This window comes from Verticillium dahliae, genomic scaffold, assembly GCF_000150675.1.
Source record: "Verticillium dahliae VdLs.17 supercont1.3 genomic scaffold, whole genome shotgun sequence".
Lineage (NCBI taxonomy): Eukaryota > Fungi > Ascomycota > Sordariomycetes > Glomerellales > Plectosphaerellaceae > Verticillium > Verticillium dahliae.
In genome coordinates this window covers 1,617,020-1,634,374 of record NW_009276940.1, presented here as the reverse complement: position 1 = coordinate 1,634,374, position 17,355 = coordinate 1,617,020, and the positions used below count along the sequence as shown (strand labels likewise).

General features: G+C 56.7%; 6 protein-coding genes and 2 non-coding genes across 8 annotated transcripts; 2 read left to right on the top strand and 6 right to left on the bottom strand.

Annotated features, from left to right (window-relative positions):
* Nucleotides 1-1,088: 1,088 nt before the first annotated feature.
* VDAG_02150 (arginase) lies at nucleotides 1,089-2,293 on the bottom strand (the record flags this gene model as incomplete). The annotated part of the gene is made up of 2 exons (XM_009658179.1): nucleotides 2,083-2,293; nucleotides 1,089-1,982 (listed from the first exon to the last, which is right to left on the bottom strand). The coding sequence occupies exons 1-2, from the start codon at nucleotides 2,170-2,172 to the stop codon at nucleotides 1,089-1,091; spliced, it is 984 nt and encodes a 327-aa protein (XP_009656474.1). The 5' UTR covers nucleotides 2,173-2,293.
* Nucleotides 2,294-3,399: 1,106 nt separating this feature from the next.
* Nucleotides 3,400-5,383, bottom strand: VDAG_02149 (uncharacterized protein; the record flags this gene model as incomplete). The annotated part of the gene is made up of 2 exons (XM_009658178.1): nucleotides 3,400-4,520; nucleotides 4,597-5,383. 2 exons carry the CDS (start codon nucleotides 5,381-5,383, stop codon nucleotides 3,400-3,402), a joined length of 1,908 nt encoding a protein of 635 aa, XP_009656473.1.
* A 1,623-nt stretch (nucleotides 5,384-7,006) lies between these two features.
* VDAG_20088 lies at nucleotides 7,007-7,077 on the top strand. Its single transcript has one exon. It is a non-coding gene; the product is annotated as a tRNA-Gly (tRNA).
* Nucleotides 7,078-8,665: 1,588 nt separating this feature from the next.
* On the bottom strand, nucleotides 8,666-8,736 carry VDAG_20087. Its single transcript has one exon. It is a non-coding gene; the product is annotated as a tRNA-Gly (tRNA).
* A 255-nt stretch (nucleotides 8,737-8,991) lies between these two features.
* Nucleotides 8,992-10,916, bottom strand: VDAG_02148 (uncharacterized protein; the record flags this gene model as incomplete). Its single annotated transcript, XM_009658177.1, has 2 exons — nucleotides 8,992-10,562; nucleotides 10,628-10,916. 2 exons carry the CDS (start codon nucleotides 10,914-10,916, stop codon nucleotides 8,992-8,994), a joined length of 1,860 nt encoding a protein of 619 aa, XP_009656472.1.
* A 365-nt stretch (nucleotides 10,917-11,281) lies between these two features.
* VDAG_02147 (inner membrane transport protein yfaV) lies at nucleotides 11,282-13,016 on the bottom strand (the record flags this gene model as incomplete). Its single annotated transcript, XM_009658176.1, has 3 exons — nucleotides 11,282-11,898; nucleotides 11,983-12,751; nucleotides 12,819-13,016. The coding sequence occupies 3 exons, from the start codon at nucleotides 13,014-13,016 to the stop codon at nucleotides 11,282-11,284; spliced, it is 1,584 nt and encodes a 527-aa protein (XP_009656471.1).
* Nucleotides 13,017-13,388: 372 nt separating this feature from the next.
* On the top strand, nucleotides 13,389-15,909 carry VDAG_02146 (fungal specific transcription factor domain-containing protein; the record flags this gene model as incomplete). The annotated part of the gene is made up of 3 exons (XM_009658175.1): nucleotides 13,389-15,028; nucleotides 15,242-15,610; nucleotides 15,741-15,909. The coding sequence occupies 3 exons, from the start codon at nucleotides 13,389-13,391 to the stop codon at nucleotides 15,907-15,909; spliced, it is 2,178 nt and encodes a 725-aa protein (XP_009656470.1).
* Nucleotides 15,910-16,158: 249 nt separating this feature from the next.
* Nucleotides 16,159-17,182, bottom strand: VDAG_02145 (GCY protein; the record flags this gene model as incomplete). The annotated part of the gene is made up of 2 exons (XM_009658174.1): nucleotides 16,159-16,795; nucleotides 16,848-17,182. 2 exons carry the CDS (start codon nucleotides 17,180-17,182, stop codon nucleotides 16,159-16,161), a joined length of 972 nt encoding a protein of 323 aa, XP_009656469.1.
* Between the last annotated feature and the right edge of the window lie 173 nt (nucleotides 17,183-17,355).

The following is a 17,355-nucleotide window of genomic DNA, read 5'->3' as shown; positions in this document are numbered from 1 at the left end:
CCGCTTTCTGTCGGGTGTAGCGAGCGGTCTATCGTGATCGGGGGCGTTGACGTCGAGAGCAACGTTGAGATGCTGAGTCTAGAAGAATCGTCGACGATGGGGGATGCGACAAGCTGGTGTTGCGACCGATCGACGCGCGGTGGGGGGAAGGCGGCGGGTAATAAGAGGGGGGGTTGCTGGGGGATGCGAATGTAAGCTTTCCGATGGTGTGTTGTCATGCCAAGATCTGTTGTTGGTGTACCAGGATCGGTTGGGTTTGCTGTCGGGGGTCGTAACTCAGCCAAGCATCACGACAAATCGAACGTTGATTTTTGATGGTGTTTTGGAATCAATGCTGTTCTGGAATGCTCCGAGGGTCATGTAGGTAGGTAGGATGGAAAGCCATGTGCTCTTTCTTCCTTCCATTCGATCCGTCATACTGGGACGCTACAAGGTGACGCTGCGCCTCAACAGTGAAAAAAGGTGGCTGGGGCGGATGGCGGAACGATAGGATAGGTTGGTGGGGAGTGGCAGACGGGGAAAGAGGATGGCTGGGGTTCTGGGCTGGGTCGTGGTTGCTGTGCTGAAAAGCGCTTGTCCCTGGGGCTTGCAGTGGAAGGAGGTGAGGCCAGGGCGTACCTCAGCTAAGGTAGGTACCGAACACAGCGGTCGTCACTGCCCTGGTCGACCCAGGCCCGCCCGCAACCTGCATCACTAGGCTCGTCATATGGCATTCTTTGCAAGATGAAAGATGGGGACGTGGGCAAAAACCATTGCTCATCATCGTGCTTCCGCCACTCTAAGCTCTAATGATATAAGAAAAGAAAAGAAAAACAGAAAAGGTAGTCATCAAAACCCGCCTGCGCCTTAATCCATGCCATGACTGAGGATCCCCCAAGCAGACAGCGCCCATGCAGTATCCGCCAGAAGTCAGAATCCGGTCACCCAGCCAATATATAGATACAACCCCCAAAACACCAGTGTCCGTCCCTCGTCATAATTCGCAGCACTTTTGCTCCTCTCACAACCGCCCCCTTCCTGCTACCGTGCATCGAGCATCGTGCACTGCACCATGCATCGTGCACTGCACCGTGCAACGTGCCGCACGCTCACAGCAGCGACTCGCCCAGGGCGCAACGCACGAGGGAGCAGCCGGCCCTGATCGTCTCGGCGGCGCCAATCTCCGTGTCGGCGAGCGCCGGGTTGACCTCGACGAGGTCGACGGCGATGAGGCTGCCCGTCTCGTGCACGCACTCGCAGATGTAGTCGCCCTCGCGCAGCGTCAGGCCGCCGCGCACGGGCGTGCCGGTGCTGGGCGCCCACTGGGGGTCGAGGGCGTCGACGTCAAACGACAGGTGGATGGGCGTGTCGGTGCCAATGTGCGCGAGGGCCATGTCCATGACCTTGCCGATGCCGTGGCGGTCGACGTCGTGCATGCTGAACGCCTTGACGCCGTTCTCGCGCAGGATCCTCTTCTCGCCGGCGTCGACGTCGCGCAGCCCAATGTACACGAGCTTCTTGAGGCTCAGCATGTTCTCGTCCTTCAGCCAGCCGAAGCAGTCGCGCTTCGTCTCCTTGGCGAGGCCCGTGACAAACGCCACGGGCATGCCGTGGATGTTGCCGCTGTCCGACGTCTCGGGCGTGTTGATGTCGGCGTGGGCGTCGACCCAGATGACGGCGATTTCGCGGCCGAGACGCTCACGCGTGGCGCGCGCCGAGCCGCCGATGGTGCCGACGGCGATGCTGTGGTCGCCGCCGAGCGTGAGGACCATGCGGCCCTCCCTCGCGTGCTCGTAGACCTGGGTAGCGATGCGCTCCGTCACGGCCGAGACGGCTCGCGGGTTCTTCATGTTGCGGACGGGCGCATCGTCGGCGGGGATGATGTCCTCGTACGAGTGGACCTTGTCGTCGCCGTGGAGGGTGTAGCCCAGCTCGGAGCGCAGCGACGTCAGGAGACCGGCGTCGATGAGAGCCTGGGGTCCATGGTCGACACCTGCCTTGCGCTGAGAGAGGACAAGTTTGTTAGGCGTATGTTGGCAGAGTGGGGGGAGGGGTAGAAACTCGGATCGAACCGAGCGAGGGGGGGGGAGGGGCTGGGCGTACCTGACCACCAGAGAAGCCAGCCACGACAACGCCAATGTCCTCAGGCTTGTCGAGGAACTTGGACTTGACCATGGAGGTGCACAGCGACATGGCGGCGAAGAATGGGTTGTGTGTAAGGTATGTGAGGGTAAGCCAGAGGACGAGCTGGTCTTGCGTCTAGGGTTTTGTGTCAAACTCAAAGAAGCACCGCGGAAGCTACGAAGGAGCTAAGAAAAAATGGAAGCGAGAGAAGATGATGGGAGAGAGGAGAAAGAGAGAAGAGAGACGAAAAGGAAGCTGCCAGCGACACGCACCCCCTTATCTACCCTTTCCCCCCCCCCAGAATGCTCGGCTCGGAGCAAGCGACAGCATTCCTCGCGACTTCCGCACCCGGACCACCCTCTGTGCCTTCTCGAGAAAGCACGGAGGGGAAGAGTGGGGCCAGCCCGGCAGCACCTGCACTTAGCGGACACGGAGTCGGGGCACCTGCACTTAGGGGACTGGCAGCGTTCGAGGCCCCGCCCCGGGCGCAGTGGTGTCTTCCCCTAAGTGCAGGTGCAGGCTAGAGCGCGGCACAGGGCGATTCATTTTGCGCGCGCGGGTCCTCCGGGCAGAGAGGGCAGCGAGGGCAGCGAGGGGGGGCTACGTAATCTTGTTCTCTGTTGTCGCTCGAAACGCGCAATTAAGTAATGGTTTGCTATCGCTTCTCGACGTCTTGGTGGTGTCCAGCTTCGTGCTGCTGCTATCGCGTATCGCGCTGGCCAAGGGCGAGCGAGGCGGTCAAGTGATGCTCGTCAGATGACCATCAATTCTTTCGTCGCCATCAAGGAGGGGGGTCATCACACTCTTCGTCTCACCTTGGGCAAATCACGCGCACCATGCTGGCCATGCTAATGACCGCTCATACGTACATTCATCTCGAAGTAGCAGGCACACAACAAAAATCCTGGGGAAAAAAATAAACAATGGATATAATGCGCGAATGCAATCGGGCCATGTCTAAGGTACCAATCCGGTCCGGGCCCAGCCTCGTTTCAAAAAGAGAAAAAAAAAGAAACTCATGAGGACGCAACGCCAGTGCCGTGTCAAATGCGAACCTGGCGTGCTATCACGGGCGCAGCCATGTGCATCCGTTCGAGAACCATGCTGTCCTGCCGTGTCGAGCCCGAAAAGGGAAAAATACTCGTCGAAGATGACAAAAAAAAAATATCAATCCCTTTGCCTCCTCCCCAACGCCTTGCCATATCGGTCGTGCTCGGTTTTGCTCTATATCTCGTACACGCTTTCGTCTCCATCCCCCCAGCTTTCCTTCGCTCCGTTTTTCTTTTCGTTTGTCGCTCAGGGCCTCCCGGCGCCGTGCGGCGCGTGGCTGCCCTTGAGGAGGTCGTCCACCCAGCCCATCGCCAGCCGTCGATCGTCGGTGAGGCGCGCGTACTCCAGCAGCAGCCGCAGCGTGTACACCTGCATGTCCTCCCGGCGCAGCGCCTTCTCGGCCCAGATCTTGCCCTGTGTCGCGATGCGTTCGGCCGCGGCGTCGTGGCCCGGCACGTCGTCGCCGTAGCCGAGAAAGTACTCCATGATGCCGTAGTAGTCGCCGAAGCGGCTGTCCATGGGCACAAAGTGCTTCCACGCGACGAGGCGGTCGTCGTGCCACTCGCGCCACACCGTCGCCTTGATCGGCAGGCTCGTGCTGCGCAGGAAGCCCAGGTAGCGGCCCGAGTAGCTGTTGCCGTCGACGTCGGGCAGGTACTTGAGCATAAACTGCTGGCCCATCGAGAGTGTCATGCCAATGGCGTAGTGCAGCCCCGTGTAGCGGCACGCGCCGTCATCCTCGCGCGGCTCGCACATGAGGTCCGTGAACGCGACGTTGGTCCACGTCGACACCCACTCGGCGAGCCGCCCGGCCGCCTGCGCCGCAATGTGGTAGGCCTTTTCCGGCAGCGCAAAGTTGAGCGCCGGCCAGCCGTCGAGCTCGACCTCGGCCAACTTGGTCGCGTTGTTCATGCTGACGAACCGGTGCCGCTGGAAGCCCTTCCAGTTGGTCTCGCGGTTGCGCCCGCCCGTCGCCACGCCGCGCCACACCACGGCGCTCGTCTTCTGCGACCAGGGCCCGCCGTGGTCGTCGCCGCCCGTGAACCGCTCGTCCTCCTGCCAGTGCATGGCGGCCGGCAGGATGATCTCGTTGTTGACCGCCAGCTTGGAGCCGCCGAAGAGCGGGAAGATTTCTCTCGTCGTCGACGTGCTGAGGGGCTCGATGAAGATGCCGTTGAGGCCCTGCAGGTCGGGCTGGTGGCATATGTCCTTGGCGAGCGTAGCGTTTGCCACGTAACCTTCGAGGAGATGGGGCTCCGCGTTGGCCATTGATATTTCGGGGGCGTCTGCAAAGGATCGCTGCAGCGGTGCGGTCCGCGCCGGGCTCGTGGGCGGGCATCCTCGGCGGGCGAGGCGCCAGTAAAACTCTGTGAGAAGGGGGAAAAAAAAGCATGTTAGTTTAATCTGTGCTGCAACGTCCAACTGCCTCGTGGTCCGACCTACTTTCGGATTCCCAAATCTTCCACGTCGCCCAGGTCCAAGGCTCGACCCAACTCTTAGTGGGCAAGGGCTGGAACTGGCTGATGACGTCCTCGGGATCAGCCATGAACTTTGTTTCTGCGGCCTTCTCCATGTACTGCGCCATGTCCTCCCACGGCACGACCATGCGCGGCTCGTCCATGGGGTTCAGTGCAATGTCCATGTCGGGCAGCATGTCTTCGATGGTCCGGAACAGGTCGAGCCAGATCTGGGTCCAGAACCAGTCGCTCGTCGTGTTGGCAAAGCCGTCGCGCACCGTGATGAACATTTCGTACGAGGCGGCTTCCTTGCGGATGCGATACGGCTCGATGCCCCAAAACGGCTCGAGATCGTGGTGGATCTGGTCGAAAAAGTCTTCCACGACAATGGACCTCTTCTTCTTGGCGAAATTGAACCACGTCTCGAACCCCGGTGGTGGGTGGCGGCCGCGACGCTCGCGGTACGCTTTCGCGGCGTCTTCGACTGTCCTGGCTTCTCGGGCCATCATGTCGTCGAACGTGGCCTCGGCCTTCTTGATGAGGTCGTCTATGGGATGGCCGCTCTGCCGCGGCAACGGCGGCGCGGCCTTTTTGGGGGACGCATCGTCGTTGACGCCGTCATGTGTTTTCGGAAGCTTATAGCTGAAGGAAGGTATTTGGTGTCCGCCTGGGCCGAGGTAGCAGAATAGGGATATTAGGAAGACGGCGGCAACGGCGTATCGAAGGGCGCTCGTGGGTCGACGTGGCGCGAAGGTGGTCGCCAGTTTGACCATGGTGGCAGGACGGCTGCGATGCCGTGTTGCGGGTTCACGTCCAGGCCAGGTCCAGATCAACTGGAAGGAAATTCGTGGGAGACACTGCTCAAGACATCTGGCGGCCGACTGTGCGAGGCCGGAGAATTGTAGGTTCAAGGTGACGGTGGAGGAGAATGCTGATGTCGTGGAGCGATCGAGGAGGAGAGGGGCGGGGGACACACGCAGCGCAAGTAAAAGGAGGGCTGGTCGCAATGTGTTCGTTTGGTCCCTGTTGGTGATGCGTCGATTGAATCGGGGGGGCCAGGTTTCTTCAGGTGTGGCAGGATGCGGCGGCGGCTAAATGATCGACCACGTGGTGGCAGTGTTTGCCCAAGTGCCAGGTCAACAGCAGTCAGGGGGCCAAGGGGTCGTGGCACTTGTGGTGGCCCAATTGAGAAGGGAAAAAAAGTGTTTGCTGCAATATCAATCAATATTGGCCGTCTCTCATGTCGGCCAAGTTCGAATCGGTACTCGGGGGTCGATCGAAGCCGCGAAAGTCGTGGGGGGAGGTTTGTCAGGGGTAGGCTGGCACGCCAGATGAAGCTTTAGCTTCTAGTTGGCCTGGGGCTGGTCTAGATCGGGGGGTGTGCGTCAAGTAGCGGCCCAGTGGGGAGACCCAAGAGCTGGCTCTAGGGGACGGGCTAGCTAATAAATCGTGGTAGGTAGAGACAAAGAGCAGGCACCTATTCGACGAGCTTTGGCTGAAGAAATGCAGGCCGATGATCAGGACCGCCCAGCTCAGTCAGGTCAAGACTGAGGATGGGAAAAAGGTGAGTGATGCAGACCTGAAAAGATGCAGTGCGAAGATAGAAAGAAAGAAAAAAAAAGGAGGCAGATGGTGTCGCAATCTGTTTGGAATTGGATTGGTGGTGGCCTTATCTCACGACGATCTTGGATGGCGTACTGTACCTTACATGATTTTGGTCCCTGGGGTCTTGTGTGGCCCCTGGGGTCTGGTGTGGCCCCTGGCAAGCCTGTTGAGTGATTGTTCCAAGTGGCAGTGCTTCGACTTGGCCCATCTGGGCTCGATTTTCAAGGGCAGGTGGCGTCAAACGGCCCGCCCGGGAGATTTAACGTGACGCATCGTCACCCTGGTTCTCCTCTCCTGGTGGTTCTTCTCACGGACTGGACAATGAAACATCCACCTGCGCTGCGACTGGCCGCGGTTTCTTCATTAGACCAGACGCCTAGCCACTGCCCAAGTACCGACTCAGGGGTCTGCCTCTCGGCGATCGCAAGACGAGACGAGACAGCATCATCGCGTCTTTTGGCCTTCTCCATCCACTGGCAGGCAGAGAAGAGACATGGCTGTCCTGCCATCATGGACAAGCCTCGCCCATCACAATCACAATCACCTAGCACAGGTCCCACCAAACGTCACCGGAAAGCTGCAGTCTAGTGTTACAGAGGCACACAGGCTAGACAACCGTGGTGGGAACCTCACTTAACACGCGACCCTCGCACGCCAGGCCACTGCTCCACCGTTTCATCTCCGCGTCCCACTTCTGTCGAGGGGTCGAGTAGTCTTGACCGTCGACACTGTCGAGACGTTTGCCTTCCTTCGGCATGATTCCGTCGGCCGAGGCTCTCGATCACCAACAAGCGTGAATGGTTTAGTGGTAAAATTCTCCGTTGCCATCGGGGAGCCCTGGGTTCGATTCCCAGTTCACGCACAGCAGAACATCGTTCAGCGTCGAACAATCCTTTTGACGTTCGTGTCCTCTATTTTTTTTTGGTTCTCGTTTGTGGTAATCCGGCCTATCTCGACAGGGTGGTACTGTTGAGCGATCTGAGGGCTAATTATGTCAGCATTCTAGCATGGTATCATTGCCGCGTTTTCTTCGTTGGTACCTTACCTTCCATGATGATGGAGGGGACCATTGAGATACGGCTCCCAATGTTTATTGAACACTTTTACGGAAGTCAAATCGCTGGCTGTACTATTTTGCTCGGAGCATGGCGTCCTGCCATCGCCATCAGTCCACTCTCAGCACGGACTGCCGTCACCCCGAGTCGCCAGATTCACATCTCGACATGTGCCTCAAGGTTTCGATTTTGAACCCGCCGCGTCCCTCTTCCACATCCTCTCCTCCTCTCCCACCACCAACTCCGGCTGAGTATCGTGCGTCAGTCAAGTCTCTTCGCGGCGACTGGCCTGCTCACATTCGTCTCTAGGTATTTTCAACAAATACCAAAAAAGCAAGTGCTGTCTCATGTCCTCGGCAGCTTGATAGTTGCGAGAACTGGACCAGGTATAGAAGTCACTACTGTCCACTTTCGTCGACAGAGCGCAGTGTTGCTTCATGTTGCTTGAAACATACATATTTTCTATACGTCGTGCGTTGTAGGCATATTTTGATTCCACATCTTGCAGCAGACGCTTTGGCGGCGTCTGCGGCAGACATCGCTGGCAAAGTAGCCAACGCTGAACATAACTTCTGCGCCTTCCTGGTTTCTGAAATGGAAGCAATCATACAGCGCAGGAGCAGCACGTGCAACAAACATACGAGACCTCTCCCAGGCAGACCACATGTATTCGCGAAACTAAACGGAAGTAAGAGTGTACGACAAGGTGGGAACCCAAATCGAGTTATTTTTGCAACTTTCACTCCGTTGACGACCTCGCATGTGCCTAAGGTCCGCGTCCAAGGCTATAACCGTATGGAGGATGAAGCCTTAAGGTTTGAGCATGTAAAGCTCAAGTGCATGGTCAGGATCTGACAAGGCAGCTCGGAGGAGGGAGAAGACGGAAAGGAGTATTGTAGTAAGGACATAGCGCGCGAAAGACCGACGCTGTTTCGAGGTTGAGGTTCTAATGAGGTAAGGGAGTACAGCATTTTTCTACTACAAGTCCTCAAAGTGTGATGCTGAACCATGCGGGATGGAGGCTTCGGTTCAGGGTGCCCATAAATGGATACGGCATGAAGCTGAGCGTGGTTGCCTATGCATCTGCGAAGTCTCAACATAATACAACGACAATATCTCCCAGCACACAAAGTTCATTTTATTGTGAAATTGCTGCCTATTGATAGGTGCACAGCCAAATAAGTTCAACTTTGGCTGTTGTTGGACGAAGTGACTGACAATGTCTGGGCCGGCCATTGAAGCTAGTGGCCACGATACAGTGTCTGGCTCAGGAAAAGACCGCGGCTGCAAAAGCTGTTCCAGTCATCCGCGAAATTACCTCAGGAAGATCAACAAGGGAATTTCACATCCAAAAAATCTCCGTGTGAGATGCCAAAAGAGCAAAATAAAATGCTTTGCGTGAACTGGGAATCGAACCCAGGGCTCCCCGATGGCAACGGAGAATTTTACCACTAAACCATTCACGCTTGTTGATGTGAGGGTTGTTCAGACAGCGGCTCATGCCCCAGCGCTCCCCTCGTCGAGCGTCTCAACAGGGGCATACTGGTCATGACAAGCCAACTCCTACCTACATTGAGCCCGGAATCGTGATACAGCTTCTCGCATTGATGCCGAAGTGGCACCCGCAATGCAGTTCTCCACTCATATGGGATGTATTGTTACATGTCTACTTCCTCCATCGTACAACATAATCTATGGTACATGTAAGACTTCCAGGTCTTCTAATCCTCCAAGGGGTCAGACACGGCCAGGTCATCGCCTAGTCTCCCAATCAGCTCGGCGTGCGATGGCCTGAAGGGCCACTTCATGAAAGCGTCCAATATTTCCATCCACTGGTGCTCGTTCAACAACCGCGAGCACACGCCAGACGGCCCTGTACCAGGCAGGCCGCCCTTTGCCGGGTCGCGCAGGCTCGGGCAGTTCTCCAGAATGCCCTCCCGCGCCCCAGGCCACAGCTTGTCGAGCGTGTCCTCCACTGGATCGAGCGACGATGACAGCATCGACCGCTGGATCAGGTCAAAAATGTCACCCGTAACGGTGGATTCGGAGCCCACGGTGCGCAGGAGAGGGTGCATGGCCTTGGGCTGGATGTCGAGCAGCGCCGTCTCAACGTTGGGGAAGAAGTCGCCCGGCTCGACGCGCAGCGGCTCCCACGGCCTGCGGTCATACAGCAGCGCCGGCGGATCCTGGCGGAACAAGAGGTAGTTATCCCGCAGCAAGTGGTAGTCGGCCTTTGAGTTCTTGGGCAGGGCGGCGACGCGTTCGCTGTACGCCTTCTCGCGCGCGGCGAACTCGTCGGCCGTCAGCTCGCCCGAGCTGTGGAGACGGGTGAGCTCCTGCTGCTCGTGGATCAGCTCGTCGAAGACAGCGACCTCGCGCTCATTGCGGATGAGCTGATTGGCGAGGATCGCGCGCCGGGCGTTGCTTTTGGATTTGGGGGCGCCAAGCTTGTCTTCGGCTGCGAGGCGGTTGAGTTCATCTAGCTCTGCGAGATAGGGGCGTACGACGTGCGTCGACTGTTTGCCGGCCAGGGGCTCGGTGCCTGTGTGGTTCTTCATGACCTCGTCGGTCAGGGCCATTCTGCGGTGAGAGGGCGGCTCCTTGATGCCTGCTGCCTTCATCCGGGCGAGGGTGTTACGCGAGCTCTCAATGTTGATCCACTGGTCGCGGGCGTACATCTTCTTCAGCTGCTCGGGGGTAACTTTGAGTGAAGCTGGGTCCTTGCCCGCTACCTCAGCGAGGTGCTCGCACGAGAACTCGGCCTGAAGGGCAGTTTTTCTTCGGTTCTGGATGCTACGCGGCAAGAATGTGCGCTTGTCGTCGTCGTTGATCCAGAGGAGCATGCGCACGAGGCCATATTTCTGGAAGAGGGAGCCGAGTTGGATGCTTGTGAGGAGCTGATACAGCACCAGTACAGCGACCGAGTCGAAGTTGCGGAAACGGCGTTTAGGGTAAAATGACAGGTTGGCAGTCACAAGAAGGGTATCATTCCGTGAGGGTTCGGTACCAGAGCTTCGGGGCTGTTCGACCTGGTGTTCGAGGTACCCAAGAGCTTTGGTGAGCTCGGTCCAGAGAATTCCCGATTCGGGAACGAGTTTCGCGCCGGGTCTCTCGAGAAGAGGGTCGAGGAAGGGTTTATAGAGCTCGGCATCGGGTTCCATGAGGATGTGGGAGCGAGGCTTGAGGAAGTCGTTCAGCTTCTTTGACCAGACTCCTGCACCGGGATTGATATCGAGCAGGTCGCAACCAACATGACGTTTCAGTGACGGTGCAATGTAGTCGATAACATCATCTGTATGGAATTCCTCGTCAGCGACACTGGTGGCCTCGGCCAAATGCCTGGGATGCAAGCCGTACCGCAGAACTTGTCATTGATGATGTTCACCCGCGCCCGGTCGCCCTTCGGCTTTGGCTTTGTGGACTTTTTGCGAGTCTTCGCCTTCTTCTCGTCCGCTTCTATCTGTTCTCGCGTTCGTCGTCTCGAAATGTAGGACCACACGCCGGTGTCCGCAAGCGACTTGGCTGTCGGGTTGGGCGTTTTGAGAAGGTCTTTCGGGAGGCTCGATGCCGATCGACGGCAAGGCAGAGCCGCTATGCTGCGAAGTAGGGAGGAATTCGGGCGCACATTACTACGAAAAAGCCACATCTAGACAAAAGAAAGACAATGCTTGAAGGACCGCTTTTTGGACAAGGAGTGTTGAGTGTTTGGAGCTGTCGCAAAACATCGGCCAAGTGCAATGTGCACTTCATCAGTTCTTCAGATAAGGGACCGATAAGCCTCGACCCCACACCGAGCTCCTGCAGTATGGACTCATACTTAGTCATCCATCTCTGGTCCCTTTCTACTCACCCACCCATATGCGCTTTTAGGGGTTGCTCCTTTCCTAGAGATCAAGTTGAGGAACATAAGCATCATCGGCAGATGCACGTGGAACGAATCACTCAATTAGGAGACCATAAATCAACCATATCTTGAATCATAATAACGACTAACGAAGTTTTACTTATACATCAAAGAGTGTAACGGAACAAGGGGCTCCTGTCTCCCATCTTCAGGAGCTGATCCTGGGTGTACCGAGCCCTGATATCCTCCTCCGACAAGGCCTCCTTCTTCTTGTTGCCCCATTTGTACGCAGCCTCAGCAGCGAAGGCCATGAGCAGACCGCTCAAGCCAAATGCCAAGCTGAGGCCGAACCCCGTGTTGTACATGGGCGCGTCCGAGTCGAAGAACATGTAGCTGCCCATGATGCCGCCCATGTTTCCCAGGGCAATGTTGAGGGCCAAGCCGACGGCACGGCGCGAAGCCGGCGCCAGGTTGTTCGCTGCCCAGGACGTGGCGGCCGGCATGGCCGGGTAGATGCCGATGCATGCAATGACGGCGGCAAAGTAGGACGGACCAACCTGGTTTTCAAAGTTGCCGCGAAGACCGAGCATGATGCTGAAGCCGATGCAGACGCAACTGAACGGGATGACGACAAAAGGCATCCGCCAGTAGTAGCGGTCTGAGAATTGGGAGAACACAATGGACGAGATGGCGCCGGCGACGTAGGGAGGCGCGGTCATCAATTGCGCCTGTGTGTTTTCGAAGCCCATGGAACGTGTTATGGTCGGGAGGTTGAATTTGGTGCCTATCGCCGGTCAGTCGTCAGTCAAACTTCGTAGAGTATTTGATGTCGTCGAGTCTTAGGTAGTTAAAAGGAGTTCAAACGTACCGTAGCTCATGGCCGATTGGCAGAACTGGATGTAGGCCACCAGCCATAGTCTCCAGTTGAGGACGCAGGCCTTGAGATCTTGCCATATGTATTTGTCCTCTTTGGCCTCATCTTGGAATCGACCTCCCTGCTTGATGAAGTGCTGGAGCTCGAGGAACCGAATCTCCTCAGGGTCAAGCCACCTCCCGCTGAGAGCAGGCGTGTCTACCAGGCAGAAAAACGTCATGATGCCCAGTGCCACGGTAATGATACCCTCAATGAGGAAGATCCAGCGCCAGCCCTCGTAGCCGCCGACACCATCCATCTTCGCAATACCTGCGGCCAGCAACCCCGAAAAGGCACCAGACAATGCGCTCATGCAGTAGAACCATGAAATGCGCGATGCCAGATCTCGTGGCATGTACCAGAAAGTGCAAAGATAGACGGCGCCGGGAAAGAAACCGGCTTCGAAAACGCCTAGAAGCATGCGCAGAGCGAGGAGGCCGCCAAAATTCTGGACGACTCCGTGGAGGGTCATAATGACACCCCAGGTCGTGACCAGTATGCCCATGTACAGAGATGGACGCTTGAATCTCTTGAGGAGGACGTTGGAGGGTACTTCGAGGAGGATATAAGGGACGAAGAAGAGGGACAGAACAATGTTCCACTGAATACCGCTGATTCCGAGATCGACGTCTATGCCCTCAATTTTGGTGTTTCCAATGTTGGAGCGGTCGAGGTGAGAAATGAGATACAAAACCGCAAGCATGGGAGTCAAGCGTACGTCGACCTGCGGGCAAATCGTTAGGACTGCACCTCTCAGACTTTCATCCCGGCACAGGCTTTTTCAAACTCACTTTTCGCATTGTTCGCTTTCTCTGTTCCGGTGTGTAGCTGTCATAGAAATGAACATCGTCGTCGGTCAACCCCAAGACGTGGAACGAATCAATGACCCGCGCATGAGGTGCCTTTTCGGGCACGTCATCCGACGCGTCGCGATTGTCGTCCACGAGAACAATTTCGGGCTTTTCGGTGGAGAGATTGTTGTTCGCCATATTCGCAGCTTGGGACAGGCAAGCCCTGCGTCAGAATGAGGCGCAAATGGTGCAGTATCTCCTCAACTTGACCTAGATTCTCGTAGTTGAGAAAGTCGCGAGATCAAAAAGGTTGGCTATCGAACCATAGTTCCAGACTGAATGCGCGCGAGCGCCGAGCTTTTGTAGTCTGCCATCACTTGTGACATTCCCTGGGGAACATCCTCGCTGTGACACATGGCGCAACAGATTTGCCCTCTCCCCTTCGCCGCAGAAGCTTAGGTGCGTTTGTGGAGATACCAAGACAAATTTACGTGGTGGATCGCGCGGGGTCCAGCAATTGAATCGATGGAATCCGTGGCAAGGATTCTCTTCGCGCTGGATGGTAACAAGATGCCCCAGGTTGAAGGAATAGAAAGCTGCTCAGACTTCCCAGGCTTCGTCTTGGCCTTCGTGGAGACTGGGAAACTGGGCTCTTGGCAGTCTTATGGTCACCAAGCCGAGACGGAAAAGACGGATTTACTCGCGTTGACAGCCTGCGGGGGGCCCCGGATCTCAAGCTCGGCAAATGGGCGTCGCATGGAGAATCTCCAGTCTCCCCGCAGTTCTCCAGTGTTCATTCTTTATCCGTCCCATCCCCAGCAAGTTTCCGCCTTGCTCTTCACTCTTTACATTGTTTCTCAAGTTGACCAGGAATCCGTCCCTGTCGCCCGCTTGAAACGACGCGAGTATCTTTGCCCAGCCCAGCCTGTGCAACTGGGATCAGCAGCAATGGATTCACAAGCATCAACCCCCACAGCCGCGGCCGCCGCTCGCGTCTCCAAATCGGCGCAACGTTCGGCGGAGAGCGCGTCCGGTTCTTCTCCTCAGCGCATGTCACGCAAACGCAGCCTTTCGACAGCAAATGGCGACACGCTGGGCTCACCTGGCTCTGATGACACAATTACCCACAACCACGGCCGAGGCAGCAAGGGCCACAAGGTCAGCAGGGCATGTGACCACTGCAAGCAACGCAAAGCCAAGTGCAGTGGCACGATACCGTGCGCGACCTGCTCCAGTAGGGGGTTGACGTGCCTCTATGCGGCTCGATACTCGAGGGGCCGTCCGCCGACCCCGCCACCTTCACGGGATCATCATCCGACGGCCCCAGTTCGCCATGTCAGTGCCAGACTGGATCACCAGACTGAGCCCCGGGTCACTGTCTCTCGACCTGAGAATATGCGCTTGAGCGTCAATCGTCTCAGTGAGAGTGTACCGGCATCCCGTGCGTCCCCTGAGCTCGGTATGGCGGAAATTGAGGGACAAGTCTTTGACCCTACATCCGGCGTGACCTTTCTCCACCGGGCATGGAAAAGGCTAGCCAAGCATGATGGTGCCGTTCCTGTCAATGACTCCCATGCCTACGCCTCTGTCCAACACCAACCTGTTATGCTGGCCGGAGACAGACCTCTGCCTCAGACCTCGGAAGAGGATATTTACAGGTTGAACTTGCCTGGCCATCAAGACCTTGTGGATTTGCTGGCCATGTACTTTGATGTCTGCATTGCAACATACCACATTGTGCATAGACCTACGGTACAGTCTTGGCTGGAGACCATCGAAACAAATGTCCAAGGGGGACAGGTACCTTGGCAAGGTCTTGGCAGAGCCAGGACGTCCATCGTACTCGCCTGCCTAGCTGTAGCGACGGCACATCGTCAAAAGTCGCGTGGTCTCGCTTCCGACCAGGTCGACGCGCTCTCACTGTCCCCAAGCGACCATCTCTTCTGCGTTGCTGCTCAGCTCACGGATGCGGAAACCGGGTCCCCGCGACTCGAGTCTGCTCAGGCGCGAATAATTCAAACCTTGTATCTCCTGACCACCTCTCGATTCAATCGAGCTTGGTACACCTTTGGCAATGGACTGCAGATCATCTCGGCGTTGGGTCTCCATCGAAAAAGTGCGAGAAAGCGCCAGCTCACTTCGAGCCCCGTCGACTATATACAGTCGCAATTCCGTGTGCGCACCTTTTGGACAGCGTACATCTTGGACAAGTACCTTGGCGTGATATTCGGGCGTCCAAGGCATTACCATGACGACGACATTGACCAAGTCTTACCGGACAAGATCGACGACGATGACATGACAGCCCAAGGACCCATCGCTGTGGGCGGCGAGCAGGCAGGCGCTGCAGCAGAGGCTTTGATATTTCACATCAAGTAAGGCTTCCGACCTGGGTCTAGATATCATGACTGACAATTTGCTAGGATCGCCCAAATCATCAGCAAGATATCGCGTGAGGTCTACTCGATCAAACCCATATCGGAGGAAGAACGCATCTCCGCCGCACATCGACTCAGTAAAGAAGTCCACGAGTGGAAGGAGAGCCTGCCACCATATTTGGGCTCCATCCATCCTTCAATGCTGGTTCCAAGCTTCAGGCGGAAATCCATCGTCCTCAAGCTTGGCTACAGTCACGCCATTATGCACGCCAACAGGCTGTTCCTCCTGGCGACGGTGTACCCGGAGAGCGAAACCCAGATTGCCGAGTGTCTGGGTGCCGCTCGCAGCGTGTTCGAGACAGTTGATGGCCTAGCTGCCGAGGGCCCAATCTTTCACGCCTTTTGGTGGACGCAGTATGTCACCTTTTGCGCCTTGGTCATCTCGTATGTCTGGGACATACAACTCAAGCGGAGAGGCGTCGTGTTGGTGGGAAAGGAGCAAGCCAAGCATACGAGATTGATGGAGCTTGCGCGGCGGTGCCAGACGCATCTTGCCAAAGCAACGGCCACAAACTCCCCCAGTCGGCGGTATGCCGTCATCTTGGAGGAGTTTCGTTCCGAAGCCATGGGAATTCCGCCAGTGCCCGGTGGCGACAGTGGTCACCTGGCGGAAATGCAGCCGGGACAGGCGATGCACTCTGAAGCGCAGGTAGGGCCGCTTCAGGACGTGTCATACTATCAACTGCCGGGGGCCGAAGGGTTGGACGTGCCCCTGGATCCTAGCGGACAGCTTGGATACAGTCTTCTGGATGAGTGGCACACGACGGATTGGCTTGACCTGGATTCCTCAGCGTTTGGCCCATACATGGATTTTGAACCGAGTTCCCTCCAGTGGATGCCGGACATTGGTATCTAGCCTGTTTTATCTAGCCTGCATTCGATTTAGTCCAACTCATGCCCCTCTACACGGTGAACTTCGTCTTGTTCTCCTCTGCGGCCTCTTGCGCTACTTTCTTGGCCTCCTCGTCTCCGACCTCCTGGAAGATATCGAAACCCCATCTCGTCTGCCAGTTGAATCGCTTGTTCCTCTCCAAGCCGTTCAGCTTCTCAAACACGTCGGTAGGAAGTTCGCGCACTTCAAAGTTGCTCTTGATACGACTCGGCGTGACACTCTTGGGCAACACAACGGTTCCACGCTGCACGCCCCAGGCGGCGAGAAGCTGCCCCCTGTCAACGCCGAGCTTGTCGCTCAGCTCTCCGACCAGCGGGTCGTCAACTGTTCGAGGCTCGCCGGTCTGGTTGTTACCGAGCGGAGAGTAGGCGGTCAGCACGATGCCTTTTGACTTGCAGAAGTCAAAGAGCTTCGGCTGTTGAAGGTAAGGGTGTGCCTCGACCTGGTTGACGGCCGGCACGGTCTTGGTGGTCGCGAGAAGAGACTCAAGCCTATTGATAGTGAAGTTGGAGACGCCGATGGCGCGGACTTTTCCAGAGGTCACGAGTTTCTCCATGGCAGCCCATGTAACCGATGGGTCAATATCTGCCAGCGCAAACACGCCATTGTCCTCAAGGGGAAACCACTTTCCAGTATTCTTGAAAGCGCTGATGACTGTCAGTATGTACCTACAAACTCCCCATTGGCGGCACTACTCACACTGGCCAGTGCATCAAGAACAAGTCGAGGTAGTCGGTGCCGAGGTCCTGTAGCGTCTTGTTGACGCCGGCTTCAACATCTTCAGGCGCGTGATTTGTGTTCCACAACTTGCCAGTAAGGAAGATTTCAGACCGTGGCACACCTGACTTTCGGATTCCTTCACCGACCTCTGCCTCATTGCGGTAGATCGCGGCGCAGTCAATATGACGGTAGCCGGCCTTGAGAGCAGTCTCAACCGCGATTTCGACTTCACCAGGTTTGGCCTGCCAGGTACCGAAGCCAACAGCGGGGATCTTGGCCCCTGTGTTGAGAGTGAGATGTGTTGCGAGAGGCATATTGATGACGAGGGGAAAGCAAAGGGGAGGTGGTAGGTCAGATGAGAGCCGGTTCTGCGTGTGAACAGTAACAACGGTCAAATAGACAGCAAAGTTATAGTTGGCATGAGTCCCAGCTGCACCAGCCAAATGTCTACGGAATACGACCTGTTGCCACCAAAATGAGAAACCGT